Consider the following 20476-nt stretch of genomic DNA (forward strand, 5'->3'; position numbering starts at 1 on the left):
ATTTTTTGTTTTCTTTATGTTGAGGTACAATCCATACTGAAGGCTGTGGTCTTTGGTCTTCATTTGTAAATGCTTCAAGTGGTTTAAAATCAGGAAAGGTGTGTGTCAGGGTGGTATCCTTTCACCATACCTATTCAATCTGTATGCTGAGCAAATAATCCAAGAAGCTGGACTATATGAAGAAGAACGGGGCATCAGGATTGGGGGAAGATTCATTAACAACCTGTGTTATGCAGATGACACAACCTCGCTTGCTGAAAGTGAAAGGACTTGAAATGATCTATTATATATTATGTGTAATATTATGTTATATGTTACATATACATATTATACATGTATTATACATTTTTAATTTGCAACTTTATCAAACATAGAAAATGCCTTCAAATGTTTAAACAAACTCAACTCTTTATAGTTTCCCTTTCTCCCATTATTGCTGATATCCTCTAATGTTCTTTAGCATTGTATCCAATACTTCTTTGACTTTTTAGAAACTTAAAGATCTTAGTTCTATTATTCTACATAGCTTTTATCCCTAAGCCAGCAATTCACTCAGGTTCTATTCCTCCAATATTTTATTAAGGATAAGCAAGATCTTTATAATTGTAGGCTGCGTGCCTACATCTTCCCCACCCCAAACTTCATACCCTTCACAAGTTAACTAACATGAGGTAAACTCAGAGTTTAGAATTTAATTAGCGTCTTGCTTCTTCCTCTTCACATCCCACGCAACAAACACAGCGCCATCAAACTTGAGAGCTAAATGGACAGAAATTACAGATTATTTAGTTGAACTCAATCATCTTGCTAAGTAAATTCGAAATCTAGGCCTGAAGATAATGTAGTGTCGCCCTTATGACACTCACCTAGTGAAGGGTGAGTAATGTGCGTGTTCACCTGTGCACACACATGTACACCTGTTCTTAGACTGCCACACCTGCAGTCCCAGGACCTCTTCATTTTCTCACACTTGAGGATGCCCTTCCTCAATTCGCTTCTTTCCCTATCCAGCCCAGCCTGATGTCGTATCACCTTGCAAATTTCCTCAGGTCCTGTGGCTTTTGCCAAAATGCCCAGCAAAGCCTCAACCCAGTACTGTTCCAATCATCCCTCTACTCTTCCTGATTACCCAGCAGCTGACTGGGGCTGGAGAAAATTTCACAATGGCATAGATCTGGGCCAATGAAATGTCATAGTCATCTGGCAATCTTTCCAAGTCCCTTTGATCAACCCTTTCTCCTTCGTGTCTCCTACCCGACCACTGCCTGACTCACTCTCACAGATTTCTTCCCTTTCTATTTCCCAGAGAAAATGGGGGCCCTGGGCAAGAACTCCATCAACCCTCTGCATCTATATTCAAGTCTACCTCCTGCTTTCTGTCCCAGAGGCAGAAGTAAATCTCCCAACATTCTTAGATGTTTTCTATTTGTTCTAGTCATCCTCATTAAGAGATTTTTTCCATAAATTATATTCTTCTCTAGCTATAAGAATGAAGTTTTATCCCCCTTCTTTTTATAGCTAAGCTTCTTTTAAAAATGGTACCATTCTCTGCAGCTAGCTTCAAACCATCATCATCCCCAGGCTCTTCAGAGTCACCAACGACCTGGTTATAAAATATACTGGCCATTTTTAGTTCTTACCTAACTTGTCATCTCTTTGACATCAGATATTGCTGACTGACACTTAAAAAAAAAAGGAAGCAATGAAGGAAAGAAGAAAAAATAGCTTTAAAAAAATCTCTATGCCACATTTATCTCCTACTTCTTGGGCTGGAGGACCAAGGTCTTTTTGTATATTAACAACTAATACGTTGGTCATCACTTCATTGTTATCTCTCTCTTTACAGTCTATCTTCCTTCAACTCCAATGGCTTCAGCTTCCACCTACGTGTAGACGATGTCCAGGTATCTACACTGAGCTCCAGTCATTTGTTTGGTTGTTGAATTAACTAATTCATGGGATCATTTTGTGCAAGGCACTTTTACTGAGTGCCAGGCTCTGAAAAGATACTATTGAGTAATAAATGTTTATCTCTGTCCTCAGAGTTCTTCCCTCTAGTGGGTAAGAAATTAAATCAATGAGTTACAGAAAGTGATAGAATACATGAAATCAGGGAAGAGTTTATCACAGACAGTTTGTTCATTAACTAACTCATTCAATCAGCACATACGAAGAGTGATATTAGGTGCCAAGGTACCATGCCAGGTGCTAAGAATATAACTGCTAACAAGAAGAATTCTCTACCCTTTCAGTGCTTACAGTACAGCATTGGATACAGAGAAGTAAGCAAGCAATTATGGTTTCACCTGGTGAGATATGCCACAAGTATGAGCTGCTTTGAAGAGAATACTTAAGTCAGTAATGAAAGGCTTTCTAAATAAGCTGAGACCTTAAAGATAAATAGGAGTTAACAAGTAAAGAGGGAGGAAAGAATGTTTGAACGCATTGAAAATAAAATCTGAACACATTACATGGCTTACAGCATCCCATATGAACTGGACTCTGTTTCTTCAACTCCGTCTCATATACTCTCTCCCTCGCTATACTCATGGCCCACTGGCTTCTCTTCTGTTCTCTGGACAAGCTATGTTTTGTTTTTTGGGGGCCTTCACAGCTGCTGTTCCCTCTACCTCTTTCCTCTACCATGTAAAGAATTCTCCAGCAGTTCTTTACATGGTGTACTAGCTATTAAAAAACTGTGTCCTAAATCTAAATCCATTCCTCTATACTCTGTCCTGTGAAGCTGGGGCTGGGGATCTGCAAATTACACTTCTCCATTGCCAAAAGACTCCCTGCTAGGCTCTGCCAAAAAGGAACACTAGAAGGAGATCCAAAGGCAGAAGGAAAAGAGATGGGATTTCTTTCTTCCTGTTTGTTTTTTGTCCCCATCAGCAACGGTCTTTCACCCAGCAACAGGAACTGGTTGTGTCTTTCAGCCTCTTCTGGCCCTTCCAGAACTAGGCTCTGCAGGGCCTTTTCTCTCATTTTCTTTCTAGTTTCTGCTAGCCTCAACCTCCTCTCCTTATTCCCAACAGGGTAATAGCTATTTTCTACAGTTATTCCCTTTTTGCTTACTCAGCTTTCCAACATTTGTGTGGTAATATTTTCCTGACTGCTGTAGTACTTGGCACTGGGACTGGGTCTAGGTAGCCAGGATTCAGAGATGAGTTTGGTTACGCCTATGACCTTGACTGTAGTTTGGTTACGCCTATGACCTTGACTGTAGTTTGGTTACGCCTATGACCTTGACTGTAGTTTGGTTACGCCTATGACCTTGACTGTAGTTTGGTTACGCCTATGACCTTGACTGTAGTTTGGTTACGCCTATGACCTTGACTGTAGTTTGGTTACGCCTATGACCTTGACTGTAGTGCTGAGTTCCTTGGCCGTGGGAAATGGTATTCTAGCAGTGCATGAATTTCAGTGACGTCACGATCATCAAATTATCACCTGTATTTGTGAATGAACTAACTATTAAAGAATCATATTCTTTAAAGGCCCAAACGGTATTGACTTTGACCATATAATAGTAGCAAGGAATATAACGAGGGATGGTTGTTTCTTAATTTTCTGGGAACTTACAGAAAGAAACTGACAAGCTGAGGCTTTAAATTCATAGCTCAAGTCACAGTCAGAAAATCAGAAAGCTTCTATGGAATTCCTAAAATTAATGACCCAGAAAATCATACCCGAATTGGGTGGCAGATACAATAGGTACCATGCAAAAGGATGTCTATTTACATGCATACCCATAGTCAAATCTTAGCATACTGTAGGCAGCCAAGTACAAATCTGACTCAGTAGGAGGTAGCTCATAGTTTCAAAAGAATGGCAAAATAGCCATAAATCTGTGTGGGAATCAGACCCAGGCAGATAAAATATAGCATTGGTTTAGGCTAGATTTGCTGACACAATGTATTTACTAGAGATTCTGAAATTTAATGTGTTAGCTCATATAGCTGTGTCTCTTGACAGTTTCTTCGATTGGCTGGACTCAATGGTGGCCTGTAGTTATTGACATTGAGATGCCAGATCTTCCTTTGCATTCTGTACAGTTAAGAATCCAAAAGCTAAGAATCCAAAAAAGGGAACACATCAACCTCACCTTGTTACATTTCCTACAAGCTCAGAGGACGCCCCCCTCATAAAACGCTGGGAAAGACATTAGGACACCAGCATGCTTGAAATGCTTTATGGTGATCGTCCTCTATGGCTGTAGATGATGGTGCTACTGGTTCTAGGGATCAGCTTTTGAGAACCAACACTCTTTACCAATGTGTAAGGACTATCAGGAGTCATTTACTTTCACCCAGCAGGAACAAAAGCACTTCTTTATGTAAACTGTCCCACTGTCTGCCATAATCTCTCGTCAGACATGCTGATCATCTTAGCATCCAATAGAACATCACACTGATTCAGTTCTTTGATGACATCATGATAATTTGATCTGATGAGCAGAAATTAGCAAGTAACTTAGATGTCGCAATTAGAACACGTGTTAGATTGGGGATTGCAAACTGGGACCCACTGGCCAAATACGAGCCCGCACCTCTTTTTGTAAGTAAAGTTTTATTAAAACAAAGCTACACCCTTACTTGATAAATTATCTACAGTTGCTATCTTGCTACAATGTCAGAGCTGAGCAACAGAGACTTTATGACCCACAAAGCCTAAAGTATTTACCACCTTGGCCTTTACAGAAAAGTCTGCAGGTCCCCGTCCTGGAGTAAAGGGGAGAGAGGAAATCCGTAGTCACAGATTGGTATGCTAAAAAAGAAAAAGGGCTTTATTCTCAAAACTAAGAGAACTAATAAAGAATTCTGACTAGGGGAGTGCTATTGTCAGATTTACTTTTTAGGAAGATCATTTTCACATAATTCCTCAACTGTACAATACCCATGCACTCACACAGGTCTCAATAAAAATAGGACCCTGCCTGGTTAACTGAATGAAGGAATAAATAAATGAATGAATTGTAAAGGGTGAAGGCAAACTGAAGCAGCTTATGTCAAAGATGCTCCAGTTTCTCAGATCCTATTATCAGAAATACTTACTGAGTTCCTATGTCGTATTTCGAGCTATCATAGGGACCTGGGATGAAAGAGTGAATAAAACATGCCCTGAGACCATGAGAAGTTCACAGCCTACAGGGGAGCAGATGGTAAGCAGTTATACAACTATAATACAACACAGTAAGTGCACTAAGAATATATATTCAAGTGTTAACAATGATTATCTCTTGGTGAGTAAGATTATGAGTGGTCCTCATTCTTTTTTGTCTGTTTATTTTCTGACCTTTCTGTAAATGCTTTTATAATAAGGACTATAGAGAGAACTTACATAGAGACAGCCAATCAGATATCTATAAAAGGCCAGCAGAAAAGTAGTAAGAGATTAGCAGAAATGATACAGCATGAGTAGGTGGGGGCTTTGGCATGTTGTTGCGACTTCCTCTCCCAATGTTCTATTTCCCTGGTGTGGGGAATTTGAGCTTTGGAATACCAGTGATCTAGCCCACCTCTAGACTCCTCTTTTAGGACTTTGGTAGAATCAGTGTTGCTAGAACCAGGGCACAAAGTATAGTATTTTAAAACTACATACTATGAAGTACTTGGGCTTGAAGCCTACCGCCTTCCTTAAGCACCTCTAGGTTGGGGCTGAATCTAAAGCTCTGTGGTCACATGCTGTCACAGGATGGGGAGCATGTCTGTGAGAAACTACCAATAAAGTGTGGAAGAATAGTGGATAGATATTTTGTCTGAGTACAAGATGATACTGGCGAAATACTACTCCATAAAAAAAAAAAAAAAAACCTGAATAGCCACCAGGTAGTCTGTTAGAGTAAGAAATGATCACCAGAAAATGCCACATAATCTCATATTTTAAGCCTCCTCATCCCTTATTCTTTGTTGTATGTGCAAATAAGTCTCCTAAAGGGTTTACAGAATGGTGGCCCACAGTTGCCCATAAGGAGAAAGCTGATAGCTCTCTGTCTAGCAGATGTATTCCAAAGACTAAGGCAAGGAACAGCTCTTTACCGTATTTCATTAATTTGATGACGCTTTTTTTTTCCACCTTTCTGAAATTAGAGGCATCTTAGAAACAATGGTGTCTTAGGCTGTAAGCAATAGTGTGATGGCACTGCTTCTCTCTTGCTCCAAGTACAGGCTGTGTATATACATCCAGCAGCAGACATTTTCCAGTAAACCAGATGTAGAGCTTACTTACAATAAGCCCAGCTAGAGAAAGCATTTTTATAGAATAGAGAGTAAGGTCTCATTGCATAATTGGATACCATTGCATGGTAATGTACTGTTAGATTATTTTTTTCTTCACCACCTTTGTAGAAAAAGTATTAGCCAGAGTGACTCTTCTTCCCTGGTGGGGCATAGTGTCCTCCAGGGAGTGCAAGAGGGGCGCTGTGGGGATGGATCTCTCTCACTAACAATGGTGCTCTTGCTGGTAGCACCAAATCCTCTAGCAGTTTTAATATCTTAGTTAAAACATAGTAGTTGTTTTTCCCTTTTAATAGAAGAAGAAATTCTTGTAAGAACTAGTGTGACTCATATACCATAAACATTCAGTGCTCTAATCCCCCATGGGTTTTGAATGCCAAACGACACTGTAGGCTTATATTTAAAAAAAAAAAAAACTGCATTGTATAATGCTGGAAAACATATGTTGAGCTTTCTACTACTAAGTAATGCTATAGTATTTTTAAAAATACATACTATAAAGTAAACCATTCATAAATTCCAATGTGATGCCAGTTATGTTAAAATCTTGACTACGTCATTTAATTCTCATGCATAATCCTTTTTTACTGTTTTAACTCAACTAGCAGAAGGAAAAAAAAAGGCTGAGGGAAAATATGTTAAAAAAAACACATACAGACAAATTCATAAATTCACACAACTCCTTGCTCGACAGATCTGTCCTCATTAGAAATACTGAGATTTCCAGTAAATCAAAATAATCTTCAAAACATGTGATTCATGAAGAGGTTAATGTATTTTTCAAATATCCATAAATGCAAAGCCAGAAAAACCATTTTTGCATCTACATTCTCGGGCAGCTTTATAATCTCTAGACTAATGAACTCTCAATTCAATTATAAGTAACAAACTACAGATTATTCGTTCTGGAAGAAAATAGTACTAATACTAGTTATGTAACCGTAAAAATCAGAAGAGAGTTTTATGGTAATCATCTTTAGTCGATCTATGCAAAAAACAGAAAGAAATGGGTTCCTCTTAAAACATTGAAGCAAAGGAAATCATTTCAGTAGAATCCGTTGCAAAAAATAAAATTAATAAAACAAAGTATGCCCAAGGGGAAGCATTTTACATACCTTAATGATTGGTAAATCGCACCATATCAGTGGTAGGTATAGGACACGTTTGTACATTTTGGGAAGTGGTTTCTGGGTTGCCCAGAGTCCTGTGTTGCTCTGTTTATGACAGAGAACACTCTAACAGAACTTTCCTGAGTTGGTATTATGGTGAAACACAAAGCTTATGTAGATTCTACATTGTTTCCATCACTCTAAAACGGTAACTGCCAGGAAAGTGATAAATGAAGTATTTAAGCACTGGTGGGACAAACAATTGTTAACATGGCTCCAGTTCCGTGTCCCTGAGCATACTAAGAAAAACTCTTTGATCATACTGCCCCACTCTGGTCAAAGAGAGGAAATGAGTTTAGCCCTTGGAAGTGTTCATAGCACCACACACAATTCATGTAAAATGCATTTCATTAAAAGATGATGTGTCTCAAAAGGGCCAAGCATCCAAATGGAACGTAAATTAGTTTTCAAACTCAGATGAATGCACCTTTTACCCCTTTGGTTTAACAATTTAGGGGGAAAATGCTATTGTTAATACCATTAATTCCATAGAAACATCTATTATTTTTCTCTCAAGAATAGAACAAAATGTTACACTGGCATGTAATTCACTTGGTATATATAAATGCGAATTTAAAATTCTGGTTTATTAAATTATTCACGCTAATTCAGATGGGAAAATTCAGCATACGCTATTAATGATAAATTGTTAAGGTTGTTAGCTGTTGTCCAGTTGGCCCCTGACTAGTGGTGACCCAGGCACAATAGAATTGGACGCTTTGCAACCCATAGGATTTTCATTGGCTGATTTTTGGGGGTAGATCACCAGGTCTTAGTCTGGAAGCTCTGGTGAAACCTGTTCAGCATCATAACACTATGCAACCCTTCACTGATACGTGGGTGATAGCTGTGCCTGTGTGCATTGGCTGGGAATGGAACCCAGGTCTCCTGCATGGAAGGCGAGAATTCTACCACAGAACCACCATTGCTTCCATTTGCAAATACTACACTGTAATATTTATAATTACTTTGTTTAAAATAAAAACAAAATATTATTAAAGCAACTGAAACTTAAATGCCAAAACAGCTACAGATATATTGAAAAGCAAGTCTAAAAAATTTATAAATTGAGTCTGGGAGGCAGGGCCAAGATGGCAGAGTAGTCAGATGCTTCCTGTGGTCCCTCTTACAACAAAGACCTGAAAAACAAGTGAATCGATTATATATGACAAACTAAGAGCCCTGAACATCAAAGACAAAGTTGAGGAGTCAGAGTAAGCAGCAGGGGGAGGGAGAAACAGTTCAGAAGCAGCGAGGATTTGCCAGAACTGACCTGTCTGGGGCCCTGCTGGCTGGTTTGGCTGGCATGGCTGGGCTGAGGCAAGCAGGAGCATGCAGCACCCGTTTTCCACATCAGAAGAAACCTAGCGGCAGAGAGTCTACACAAGCCTCCGGAGCCAGGGAGAAGTGGCCCTAAATCTACAAAAGTTAAATGAAAGTGTCTAATCTACCATGTGGGATCAAAATAACCCTTTCCCCCTCTGGTAAGTGCCTCTTTCCCCTTCCTCTATCCCTGTTGCTCTGCTCCAGTCTGGGTCCAGCTTCAGCATTTCCATGGGCCAGAAGTGGGACCCTTGTGCGCTTTAAGCCCTTCTCTGGCTTTAAAGAGGAATAAATTAACAAATAAGAAAATATAATCTGCCAGCTCCCCTAAGCCTGGAACTCAGGTAGGCACAGCCTCCTTACCTAGGCACAGGCTTAAGGGGTGTGTTCTAGTCTTGGGTTGTTATCTGAGTTATTGATTGTCTGACTGGAGGACTCCCTTTAGCATTTCTTGTAATGCCTTTCACTCCTGCCTAGACCTGTGTGGGGCCATTTCAACAGAGTAGGCACTCATTAGCATACTACAACAGGGTACATACCTGAAGCCTATTTTCAACTGCAACAGCTAAGGGGGAGTGCCAGATTCATGACATTTTGACACTGCCCTGCCCATTAAGCAGGGTCCTCACCTACCCACATCAGGGACCTGAGGACCCATGCCACCTAGCCACCCATGACAGGGGTCCAAGAATAAGTGGTGCCTCCCAGTTCTTACAGCCCAACAGCATTGGGTGCCCAAAGTCCAGCTGCAAAACCCACCCACCTATGCACTCTAGGGAACAGGGTATGCCTTCCACCCAAGCACTCAGGGACAGCCATCAGCCGCTTACCTAGCTTAGCATATAATCCCCTACTGCATCCAGATACCTGTGCCTGCTCCAATCACCACAATCACCTTGCGCATCTAGGACTGTAGGTAAGAGCCTGCACCACACACTTGGGACCAACGATCTGGACACCTGAGCTGAATCCACACAGGAAAAGTAAATGTTAAAACAAAACAAAACATGAAGCTAGGACACAGTAAGCAAAAACAAAATAAATAAATATAATAATTTATTGATGGCTCGGAGGCAACAGTCAATATCAAATCATATAAAGAAGAAGGCTGTGGTAGCTTCAGCAAGTGACCAAAATAAACAGCCAGGAAACCTCCCAGAGGAAGATGAAGTCTTGGAATTACCAGAGGTAGAATTCAAAAGATTAATATACAAAACTCTTCAAGAGAACAGGAAGGAAATCAGGCACAATACAGACCAAGTGAAGGAACACACAGACAAAGCAATACAGGAAATTAAGAAGGCTATACAAGAGTAAAATGACAAATTTAACAGGCTGCAAGAAGCCATAGAGAGACAGCAAATAGAAATACAAAGATTAACATTAAAATTTAGAATTAGAAAAATCAATAGAAAGTCATAGAAGCAGAACTGAGGCAAGGGAAGTCAGAATTAGACTGAAGATAAAGCACTTGACACCAATTTATTTGAGGAAAAATCAGATAAAAGAATTTTAAAATATGAAGAAACCCTAAGAATTATGTGGGACTCTATCAAGTGGAATCTATCAAGTGGAATAACCTATGTATGACTGGAGTACCAGAGCGGGGAGGATGACAGAAAATACAGAAAACTGTTGAAAATTTGTTGGCAGAAAACTTCCCTGATATCATGAAAGATGAGAAGGTATCTATCCAAGAAGCTCATCAAATCCCACACAACACAAAAGAAAGTCACAAAGACATATTATAATCAAATTTGCCAAAACCAAAGATAAACAGAGCATTTTAAGAGTGGCTAGAAAGTCATCTACAAAGGAGAGTCAATAAGACTAAGCTCTGATGACTCAACAGAAACCATTCAGGCAAGAAGGTAATGAGATAACATATATAAAGCCTTGAAGGAAAAAACTGCCAGCCAAGAATTATATATACAGCAAAACTGTTTCTCAAATACGATGGCAAAATTAGGGCGTTTCCAGATAAACAGAAGTTAATGGGATCTGTAAAAACCAAACCAAAATTACAAGAAATGCTAAAGGGAGTCCTCCAGTCAGACAATCAATAACTCAGATAACAACCCAAGACTAGAACACAGGCAGAACAACCAGATACCAACCCAGATAGGGAAATGACAAAAATTAGTCAGAGCTAAAACACTGAAAATAGGCAAACAGAGACATCAATATGTAAAAGATGACAACATTAAAACAAAAAAAGAGGGACTATATAATGTAGTCATAGAACTTTCGTATGGAGAGGAAGTTAAGGCAATATCAAGAACTAAGAGATTGGTTTAAACTTAGAAAAATCGAGGTAAATTTTAAGGTAACCACAAAGGAAACTAATGATCCTACATATCAAAATAAAAAAGAAGAAAAACAAAGACTCAGCAAATACAAAATCAAAAACAATGAAAAATAAAATACATAAAGAAAAATGACTCAGCACAGAAAATAAAGTGTAACAAACTGTCAACAACACACACACACACAAAATACATCAAAATGACAGCCCTAAACTAATAAAAAAAAAAAAAAAACCTCATACCTATCAATAATCACAATGAATATAAATGGACTAAATGCACCAATAAAGAGACAGAGAGTGGTAGCATGGATCAAAAACACCCTCCATCTATATGCTGCCTACAAGAGACATACCTTAGACTCAAAGACACAAACTGAAACTCAAAGGATGGAAAAAACTATATCAAGCAAACAACAATCAAAAAGAGCAGGAGTGACAACATTAATCTCTGACAAAATAAACTTTAAAGTGAAATTCAGCACAAGGGATAAAGAAGGACAGTGTATAATGCTTAAAGGGTCAACACACCAGGAGGACATAACCCCCCAAAATATTTACATACCCAACGACAGGGCTCCAAAATACATTAAAAAAAAAAAAAAAACAACAAATACTCTAACTGCATTGAAAAGAGAGATAGACAGCTCTACAATAATAGTAGGAAACTTCAACACACCACTTTTGGTGAAAGACAGAACATCCAGAAAGAAGCTCAATAAAGACAAGGAAGATCTAAATGCCACAATCAACGAACTTGATCTCATAGACATGTATAGAATACTCCATCCAACAGCAGCCAAGTATACTTTCTTTTCCAATGCTCATGGACTGTCCTCCAGAATAGACACATAGTAGGTCACAAAGCAAGCCTTAACAGAATACAAAACATCAAAATATTACAAAGCATCTTTTTCTGACCATAAAACCATAAAAGTGGAAATCAATAACAGAAAAAGCAAGAAAAAAAAATCAAATACATGGAAATTGAATAACACCTTGCTCAAAAACTACTGGATTATAGAAGAAATCAAGGACAGAATAAAGAAATTCATAGAATCAAATGAGAATGAAAACACATTCTAACAGAACCTTTGGGACACAGCAAAAGCAGTGCTCAGAGGTCAATTTATAGCAAGAAATGCACACATCCAAAAAAGAAAGGGCTAAAATCAAAACATTAATCCTACAACTCCAACAAACAGAAACACAGCAGCAAAAGAAGTCCTCAGGCACGAATATAAATGAAATAATAAAAATTAGACAAGAAAATAATGAAATAGAGAATAGAAAAATAACTGAAAAAGTTAATAAGACCAAAAGCTGGCTCTTTGAAAAGATCAACAAAATTGATAAACCATTGGCCAAATTGACAAAAGAAAAACAACAAAGGAAGCAAATAACCCAAAAAAGAAATGAGACGGGTGATATCACAACAGACCCAACTGAAATTAAAAGAATCACAATAGAATACTATGAAAAATTGTACTCTAACAAATTTGAATGTTGGAGAGGATGTGGAGAGACTGGAACACAGCTGGTGGGAATGTAAAATGGTACAACCACTTTGGAAATCAATTTGGCATTTCCTTAGAAAGCTAGAAATAGAACTACCATACGATCCTGCAATCCCACTCCTTGAAATACATCCTAGAGAAATAAGAGCCGTCACACAAATAGATAAATTATGGTACATACATCCAATGGAATACTACACAATGATAAAGAACAATGATGAATCTGTGAAATATCTCACAACATGGATGAATCTAGAAGGCATTATGCTGAGTGAAATTAGTTGCAGAAGGACAAATATTTTATCAGACCACTATTATAAAAACTCAAGAAAAGGTTTAAACACAAAAGAAAGCAACCTTTGATGATTATGGGGGTGGGAAGGGAGAGGGAAAGGAATTCACTGACTAGAAAAAAAAAAAAAACCAGATAGTAAAAAAAAAATTATCTTAGGTGAAGGAAAGGGCAACACACAACACAGAGGAAAGTCAGCATAACCGCTCTAAATCAAAAAATAAGAAGTTCCCTAAACACAGCCAAACACTTCGAGGGACAGAATAGCAGGGGCTGGTGTCTGGGGACCATGGTTTTAGAGGAGATCTAGGTCAATTGGCATAACAAAGTCTATTAAGAAAATGTTCTGTACCCCACTTTGGTGGGTGATGTCTTGGGTCTTAAAAGCTTGTGAGCGACCATCTAAGATGCATTAATTGGTCCCAACCCATCTGGAGCAAAGGAGAATGAAGAACACCAAAGACACAAGGAAACTATTATCCCAAGGGACAAAAAGGGCCACATTAACCAGAGACTACATCAGCCTGAGACCAGGAGAACGAGATGATGCCCAGCTACCACCAATGACCACCCTGACAGGGAACACAACAGAGTCCCTGACAGAGCAGGAGAAAAGTGTGGAACAGAACTCAAATTCACGTAAAAAGACCAGATTTAACGGTCTGACTGTGACTGGAGGAACCCTTGAAGCCATGGCCACTGGATGCTCTGTTAATCCAGAACTGAAGCCATTCCCGAAGCCTACTCTTCAAAGATTAGACTGGACTATAAAACAAAATAGTACTCATGAAGAGTGTGTTTCTTAGTTTAAGCAATATGGGAGACTAAATGGGCAGCTCCTGTCTGGAGGTGGGATGAGAAAGCAGGAAGGGACAGGAGCTTATTGGATGGACACGGGAAACCCAGGGTAGAAAAGGGGAGTGCGCTGTCACATTATAGGGATTACAGCAAGTGTCACATAACAATATGTGTATAAATTTTTGTATGAGAAATTAACACGAGCTGTAAACTTTCACCTAAAGCACAGTTTTTAAAAAAAAAAGAGAAAAAATTGATAAATTTCTTACCACTGTAACTGTTCACTTCAAAGTCATTTTTCTGGACACAGATATTTATAATCATATTAACAATAGTAAAATGTATATCAACATTTACTGAGCACTTATTGTTCCTGACCCTGGGCTAAGATCTTTACATATAATAACTCATTTCATACACATAATAGAACTATGAAGTAAGCACTGTTGTTATCGCTATTTTACCAATGAGCAAATAGGCACTGAGAGGTTTAGTAACTTGTTTAAGGTTATACAGCTAGCAAGTGGTAGCACTAGGATTCAATCTGAGGCCAGCATCCTGGCTCTTGCATTATGCTATTTATACAGGAAATAAAGAACCAGTTATCTTCTTGTACTTAGACTCTGAAAAAAAATGTGGTGTTGTGTCTATACTTCTATTTATCAAAATCAGATCAATAAATTATATGCTGATTGGGATATATAACACTCTGCTATAAACAGTAATAAAGGCCAACACAATCAAACGCTATTAAAAGCCACATTATCTTGACGTGCACATGGGTTTTGGTGTGTGTATGAATCAAAGGAGAATAAGTGGTTTGAAATAACTAGCAACTGCTTTCATTTTCCTGGGCTGTAACTTGTTTAAATTACGTCAGTTATAATCTTTGAGCGTTTCCATTTTTAGCAGTTTCCATATTTTTAAATTACCTGAATCTCTGTCCATGGCTTCCACCCTGGTGACAAACTCTCCCGGATTTTGGTTTTCTTTAACTGATGCATTATACAGGTGTTGCTTAAACACTGGTGCTTCATCATTTACATCAAGAACAGTAATTGTCAAGGTCTGGGATGAAGAAAGTGCTGGCCTGCCATCATCCAGTGCCAGGAGGGTCAGAATGTGCTGTGTTTGGATTTCATGATCCAAAGGACAAGTTGTAGTTAGTAGACCTGTTTTGAAAGAGAAGGGAAACAATATACAGCAGATATTCTTTAGAGAAATCATGTTCACTCCACCTGTGTCTAACTTATCTAAGGATAAAAATTCAGAAGCTCTCACTGTCAAAGCGTACATCTTACTGAGCCAACTTTAAATGGATACATTATCTAGAATAAAAAACATAAAATTATTAGTTAGGAAAGTCATCCTCATTTAAATTTTAAGGATGACTGTGAAATCAGAAATAATCTACACCCTTACATATGGAGCTACATCACAATTATACCTCTACCAGCCTCTGCCTTTATTTTAAAAGATATCTAGGGCATAAACAATGGTTTTTGTTAAAGAGTTAAGGTCTCTTTATACTTACTCTCAGTTACATGTCTTTTTTTTTTTTTTATTAACAATAAAGAGCAAAGACTTCATGATCCAGACAATAAGTTTCATGAATAAAACATGTCTCCAGTCTATTGTCATTTTCCAATCTATTGTCGTTTAAACATACAACCCATATAAGCAAAATGGATGAAGCCTTGCACACATATAACATTACATGATTCCAATTGTCACGTTTTCTTTTTCGGATTGCTGTTTGTATCTCTAAAACAAGCTCATCCGATAAAGACCATAGCCGTCGAGTTGATTCTGATTCATAGTCTCCCTATGAGACACAGTAGAACTGCCCCATACGGTTTCCTAGGAGCGCCTGGTGGATCTGAACTGCTGACCTCCTGGTTAGCAGCAATAGCTCTTAATCACTATGCCACCAGGGCTTCCCATCCTGTAAGAGCTTTTATCCAAATAATTAAAGAGGTTTACTAATTCAGATTTTATAAAGTAGCCTTTTAACAATTACTTATCACTTTATACTTCACAGGCATAAGCCACTGAAAAACTCACTATATAATAAATACGAGCCTTGTGAGAGAAAAAATTACGTATCTCATGTAAATGCACTCAGCAATTAGCATTTCATGTCTTTGAAAAATATCTTAACTGGAACAGCCACTGCAGTTGTTTGAGCTTCATGAGACCTACATGACTGAGACACAATTCTAATTTTATTCACCATCTTTAACAATGTGAAAAAGACCTTCCTTAGCCATCTTGGAAAATGGTTTAAGTATCACTGAAACAGGCCCTTGTAGAGTCCTGGTTCTAACAGAAATCAGCAGCTATGTCTGGACTATTTCTCTGTCAGTTGGGCATTTAGGCTGGATCCATATATGCCTCAGAATGGAACCATATGTACTGGATTTAATAAATATTTTGATGAACTTTCCCAAGAGAATACAGCCAGACTACGATCGTGAGTTCTAAATCCTACACATTCGGTCCCTATCCAAATAATTCTCTTCCTAGCAGCTCGGCCAAATGGTATACATCTGAGAGCTCTTCTAAGGCTCATGCAAAAATTACTTTTTTAGAGAATGAGATAGTAGTCCATTTAATTTTCAAAATCTCTTGAAAAACAGGTAGAGGGAAGTTCATTTCCAAATTCCTAAGAATGATACTTTGTACATATAATCTTCCATCAAACTACATCAAATTTCCAGTAGATGCTACCTGGCAACACGGTAATGGCAGAGCAAATGATGTGACAATGAGTGACATTTCTGCTGAGTACTTGACAGTGACTAAAAGCTTCTGCAAAAAATAAAGTGTTGGTTAATGTGAGAAGCAAGAGTCTGAATACCCAAATCAGCCAAGCTATTTAAATAACAAAATAAAACATGTATTATATCCAGCTACTTACAAATGTATTCCTGTATGAGCTTAAAGGTAAGTTTCCACACTGAAGTCTTTGAATAATGCTTTTGATTAGTCATGTTCCCAAGAGCTCAGCTACTAACCAAACCATTGGTGAGCTGAGTCCACCCAGAGGCACCTCGGAAGAAAGGCCTGGTGATATACTTCTGAAAAGTCAGCCAAGAAAACCCTATGGAGCACAGTTCTACTCTTACACACATGGAGTTGCCATGAGTCAGAGCTGACTGGACAGTGACTCATGTGATTTTTTACCTTGATTCACTTTGGTACCATCTCCTACCTCCTACCCTATGTGGACCTACAAGGGGGCAAAGAAGTTGGCTACGATTCTCAGCCCAGGAAGTATGAGCTAGGAACAAAGCACAGTCATGATCCACAAATAGGTTATATAACCTCTGTGCTTATCACATACATGTTACACAAGTAAATCAAGTTAATTTTTTTAAAGCATATGCTTCTCGAGAACTATCATTTTAACAAAGAGGAAAATGAAAGGCATAAACAAAAATGAGTGACCAGGGGCTTTAATTTAAAGTGACATATTCGCACGGTACCTGATGACTCATCTAGTACAAAGGCCATGTTCTCATTTCCTGAGAGGATGCTGTACGTTACTCTTCCATTCCTTCCTTCATCTGGATCTTGTGCAGCTATGTGGTGCACCACGGAGCCCACCGTGGCATCCTCTTTAACGTGGGCAATGGGGAAGGACACGAACGTGGGGCTGTGGTCATTCACATCTAAAATCACAACCTTGGCTATCAGTGACCTCAGTCGCCGGTCTGTCACGTTCACCGCCTGATCGGATGCAGTGATTTTCAGGATGACAGTGGGAATGAGCTCTCTGTCAAGGAGGGATGCAGTAACCAGTGTGCCAGATGAGGGGTGGATGAGAAATGGGTTCATCCCAGGGTGGTGGGATTCAATGAAGTACTGTATTCTGCTGTTCAGAAAACTGCCGTCGCCATCTTTGGCGTTGAAGACATACACCAGAGTCCCTATGGGAACATTCTCTTCTATACTTAGCACAACGAACTCATCCTGGAAAGACGGGGTATGGTCATTCTGGTCTTCCACATCAATACTAAGGACGACTGTGCTATCCAGGGGAGGATTTTTGCTATGGTCTTTAGTAACCACCCTGAAAAGATAATGGGATGTCATTTCATAATCAAGTTCCTTAGCAAGGAACAAGTCTCCTGTTGAGCTGTCAATTTCAAAATGACCATCCTTGTCACCTGCAATGATACTAAAATGTAACTTTCCACTATGATGTTGTTGAAGGTGGTCAGGTGATTTTATCAAGCTTATTATCTTCGCAGGCTTTAAGCTTTCTGGTATAACCAAATGTCTAATATTCTGAGAAATGACAGCACTCCCTTGGGATTGTGGTATCACCTGAAATAAGAAATTTTTTAAAGCTGTTAATTTGTGGTAGTTTTTACACAGTTGTAGCAATACATATTATGACATTATTTTGAAAGCTAATTCATTCCATTTAGGTGATATACATGTGTTAATTGGTGGAAAAACATCTTTTTATATTATTCCAGTGTATCTCAGAAGAATTAAAACTGCATAATAACTAGAAGATAAGAAACTACAGAAATTTATAATTCCAAATTTGTTGCAAAATGTGACATGATAGTTTGATGAGGTCATACTGAACTGTAGCCTGTGATTCTTCAATGGGAATACGGGATGGCTAGTTGTCCAAAATACTCTTAATCCTAGAGACCAATCCTAGAGACCAACAACAGCTGTACACATTTAGAGTATCTTGCGTCTTTGCCCGAAACAAGAAGCTTGAGGTATGACCATATAGAATTTTCTTCTAACTCACATATCCTTAATCAATAAAGAATATAATTTGGAAACAGAACTCTCGGGAATATATATTATTGATCAGTATATATATACCTATGGTTGTATAATGATTGTCATGTACATGAACAGAAAAATCTAGCAATATAAAGTCATCTTATTTTTGAATGGCTGGTGTAATTTTTTCTACTATAAAGACTTTCCACAACTTCTCTGTTCATTATGATTAAAGAAAAATATTAAGACATGAATTTTATGTGACTTAGTTCTAAGTTTTAAAAAATTACAAAAAAACAATGTAATTTGTTGTATGGCCATTTGTTTACACACCAGTTTCTCTTGAAAACTTACCACATCCTTGCATTTAGGGACAAGTAAAAGAAAAGACACTTTTTTGTTCATTTTTAGATAGACAAAGCAACATAAAAGCCCATATAGTAATGAAAGTAAATATCTCGTCAAGAACTGTACACAGGGAATTTTTAAAATTATTTGGACCTAAATACTTTCCCTAGTGATAATCAAAAAGTACATCTCGTATGTACAATGCAATAAACATATTCATTTGTTTAACGTATCTTCACTCTACACGTTTGCATAAAAATCAAACAAAACCTTGAAAACATCCTTTTTCATTCTATGGTAACAATGGAACATTACCTGAATATTAATAACTGCCTGTCCTTGAAGGGGAGGCACACCCTGGTCACTGGCAATTACAGTCAGCCTGTAGGAAGGTCTATAATCAGAAGAAAGTATTGTGGCTGTTCTTATTTCACCACTGTTGGCATCAATCTTAAAGTGATCAGAACCATCTCCTACATACACGGACAAAGCATGCAAAAACAAAAATTAAGAAGTTAATGTTAATTGATGATGCAGATAATAAAGAATCAATTAATCCAAATATATGTGTAATCATTTGGAAGATTTATCTGCCTTAATCTCTGTGGGATATGAACATAAAAATAATACTAAAAACATAGACAAGAAATACAATAGATTTTTAAAAATATTTTATTTTGAACATTTTAAAAATATAAAAAAGTAGACTGATATAATGAACTCCCATGTGCCAATCATCCAACTTCAAAAATAATCAATTTATGGCCAATTTTATTTCATCTCTACCCCATCATATACTTCCCTCCCCCATTTTCTTTGGAAGAAAATTCCAGAAATCACATCATTTCATCTGTACATATTTCAACATGCATCTCTAAAAGAGAATATTAACATAACATTATATCTTGAAAAATTAGTAAGAATCTCTCAATATTATCAAATACCAAGTCAGTTTTCAAATTTCCAGTTGTCTCAAAGATATATTTTTTAAAAATAATTTGTGCAAATTAAGTACTGAAGGAAGAAGGCCAAGCTGCATTGCAGGCACTGGCAAAAACAAGGCTTCAGGAATTGACTGAATACCAACTGAGATGCTTCAACATATGGATGCCACTTTGAAAGTGCTCACTTGTTTATGCCAAGAAATTTGGAAGACAGCTACCTTGACAAATGACCGGAAGAGATCCATATTCATGGTCATTCTAAAAAAAAGTGATCCAATGGAATGTAAACATTATTTAACAATATCATTAATATTACATGCAAGCAGAATTTTACTAAAGATAATTCAAAAAGAACTTCACCCATACATCAACAGGGAACTGCCAGAAACTCAACCCAGATTCAGAAGAGGACGTAGAATTAGAGATATCATCGCTGGTGTCAGATGGATCTTGGTTGAAAGTAGAAAATACCAGAAGATGTTTACCTGTATTTTATTGACTATGCAAAATACCATAACAAATTATGGATAACACTGCGAAGGATGGGAATTCCAGAACACTCAGTTGTGCTCATGAGGAGCCTGTACATAGACCAAGAGGCAGTTGTTTGAAGGGGGATACTGCGTGGTTAAAAATAAAAAAAGGTGTGCATCGAGGCTGTATCCTTTCACCATACTTATTCAATCTGTATGCTGAGCAAATAATCCAAGAAGCTGGACTTTATGAAGATGAACATGGCATCAGGATTGGAGGAAGACTCATTAACAACCTGTGATATGCAGATGACTA

At 38.0% G+C, this 20476-nt stretch overlaps 1 protein-coding gene across 1 annotated transcript in view; it reads right to left on the reverse strand.

Annotated features, from left to right (window-relative positions):
• DCHS2 (dachsous cadherin-related 2) overlaps window positions 1-20476 on the reverse strand; it is a 387869-nt gene that overhangs the window by 72651 nt on the left and 294742 nt on the right. The window contains exons 8-10 of the mRNA XM_064267620.1: window positions 19059-19216; window positions 17129-17972; window positions 14573-14812 (exon numbers count right to left, since the gene is read on the reverse strand). Coding sequence (XP_064123690.1) covers window positions 14573-14812; window positions 17129-17972; window positions 19059-19216 — 1242 coding nt within the window. The remainder of the gene's footprint in view (window positions 1-14572; window positions 14813-17128; window positions 17973-19058; window positions 19217-20476) is intronic.

Source organism: Loxodonta africana, chromosome 13 (genome assembly GCF_030014295.1).
Source record: "Loxodonta africana isolate mLoxAfr1 chromosome 13, mLoxAfr1.hap2, whole genome shotgun sequence".
Lineage (NCBI taxonomy): Eukaryota > Metazoa > Chordata > Mammalia > Proboscidea > Elephantidae > Loxodonta > Loxodonta africana.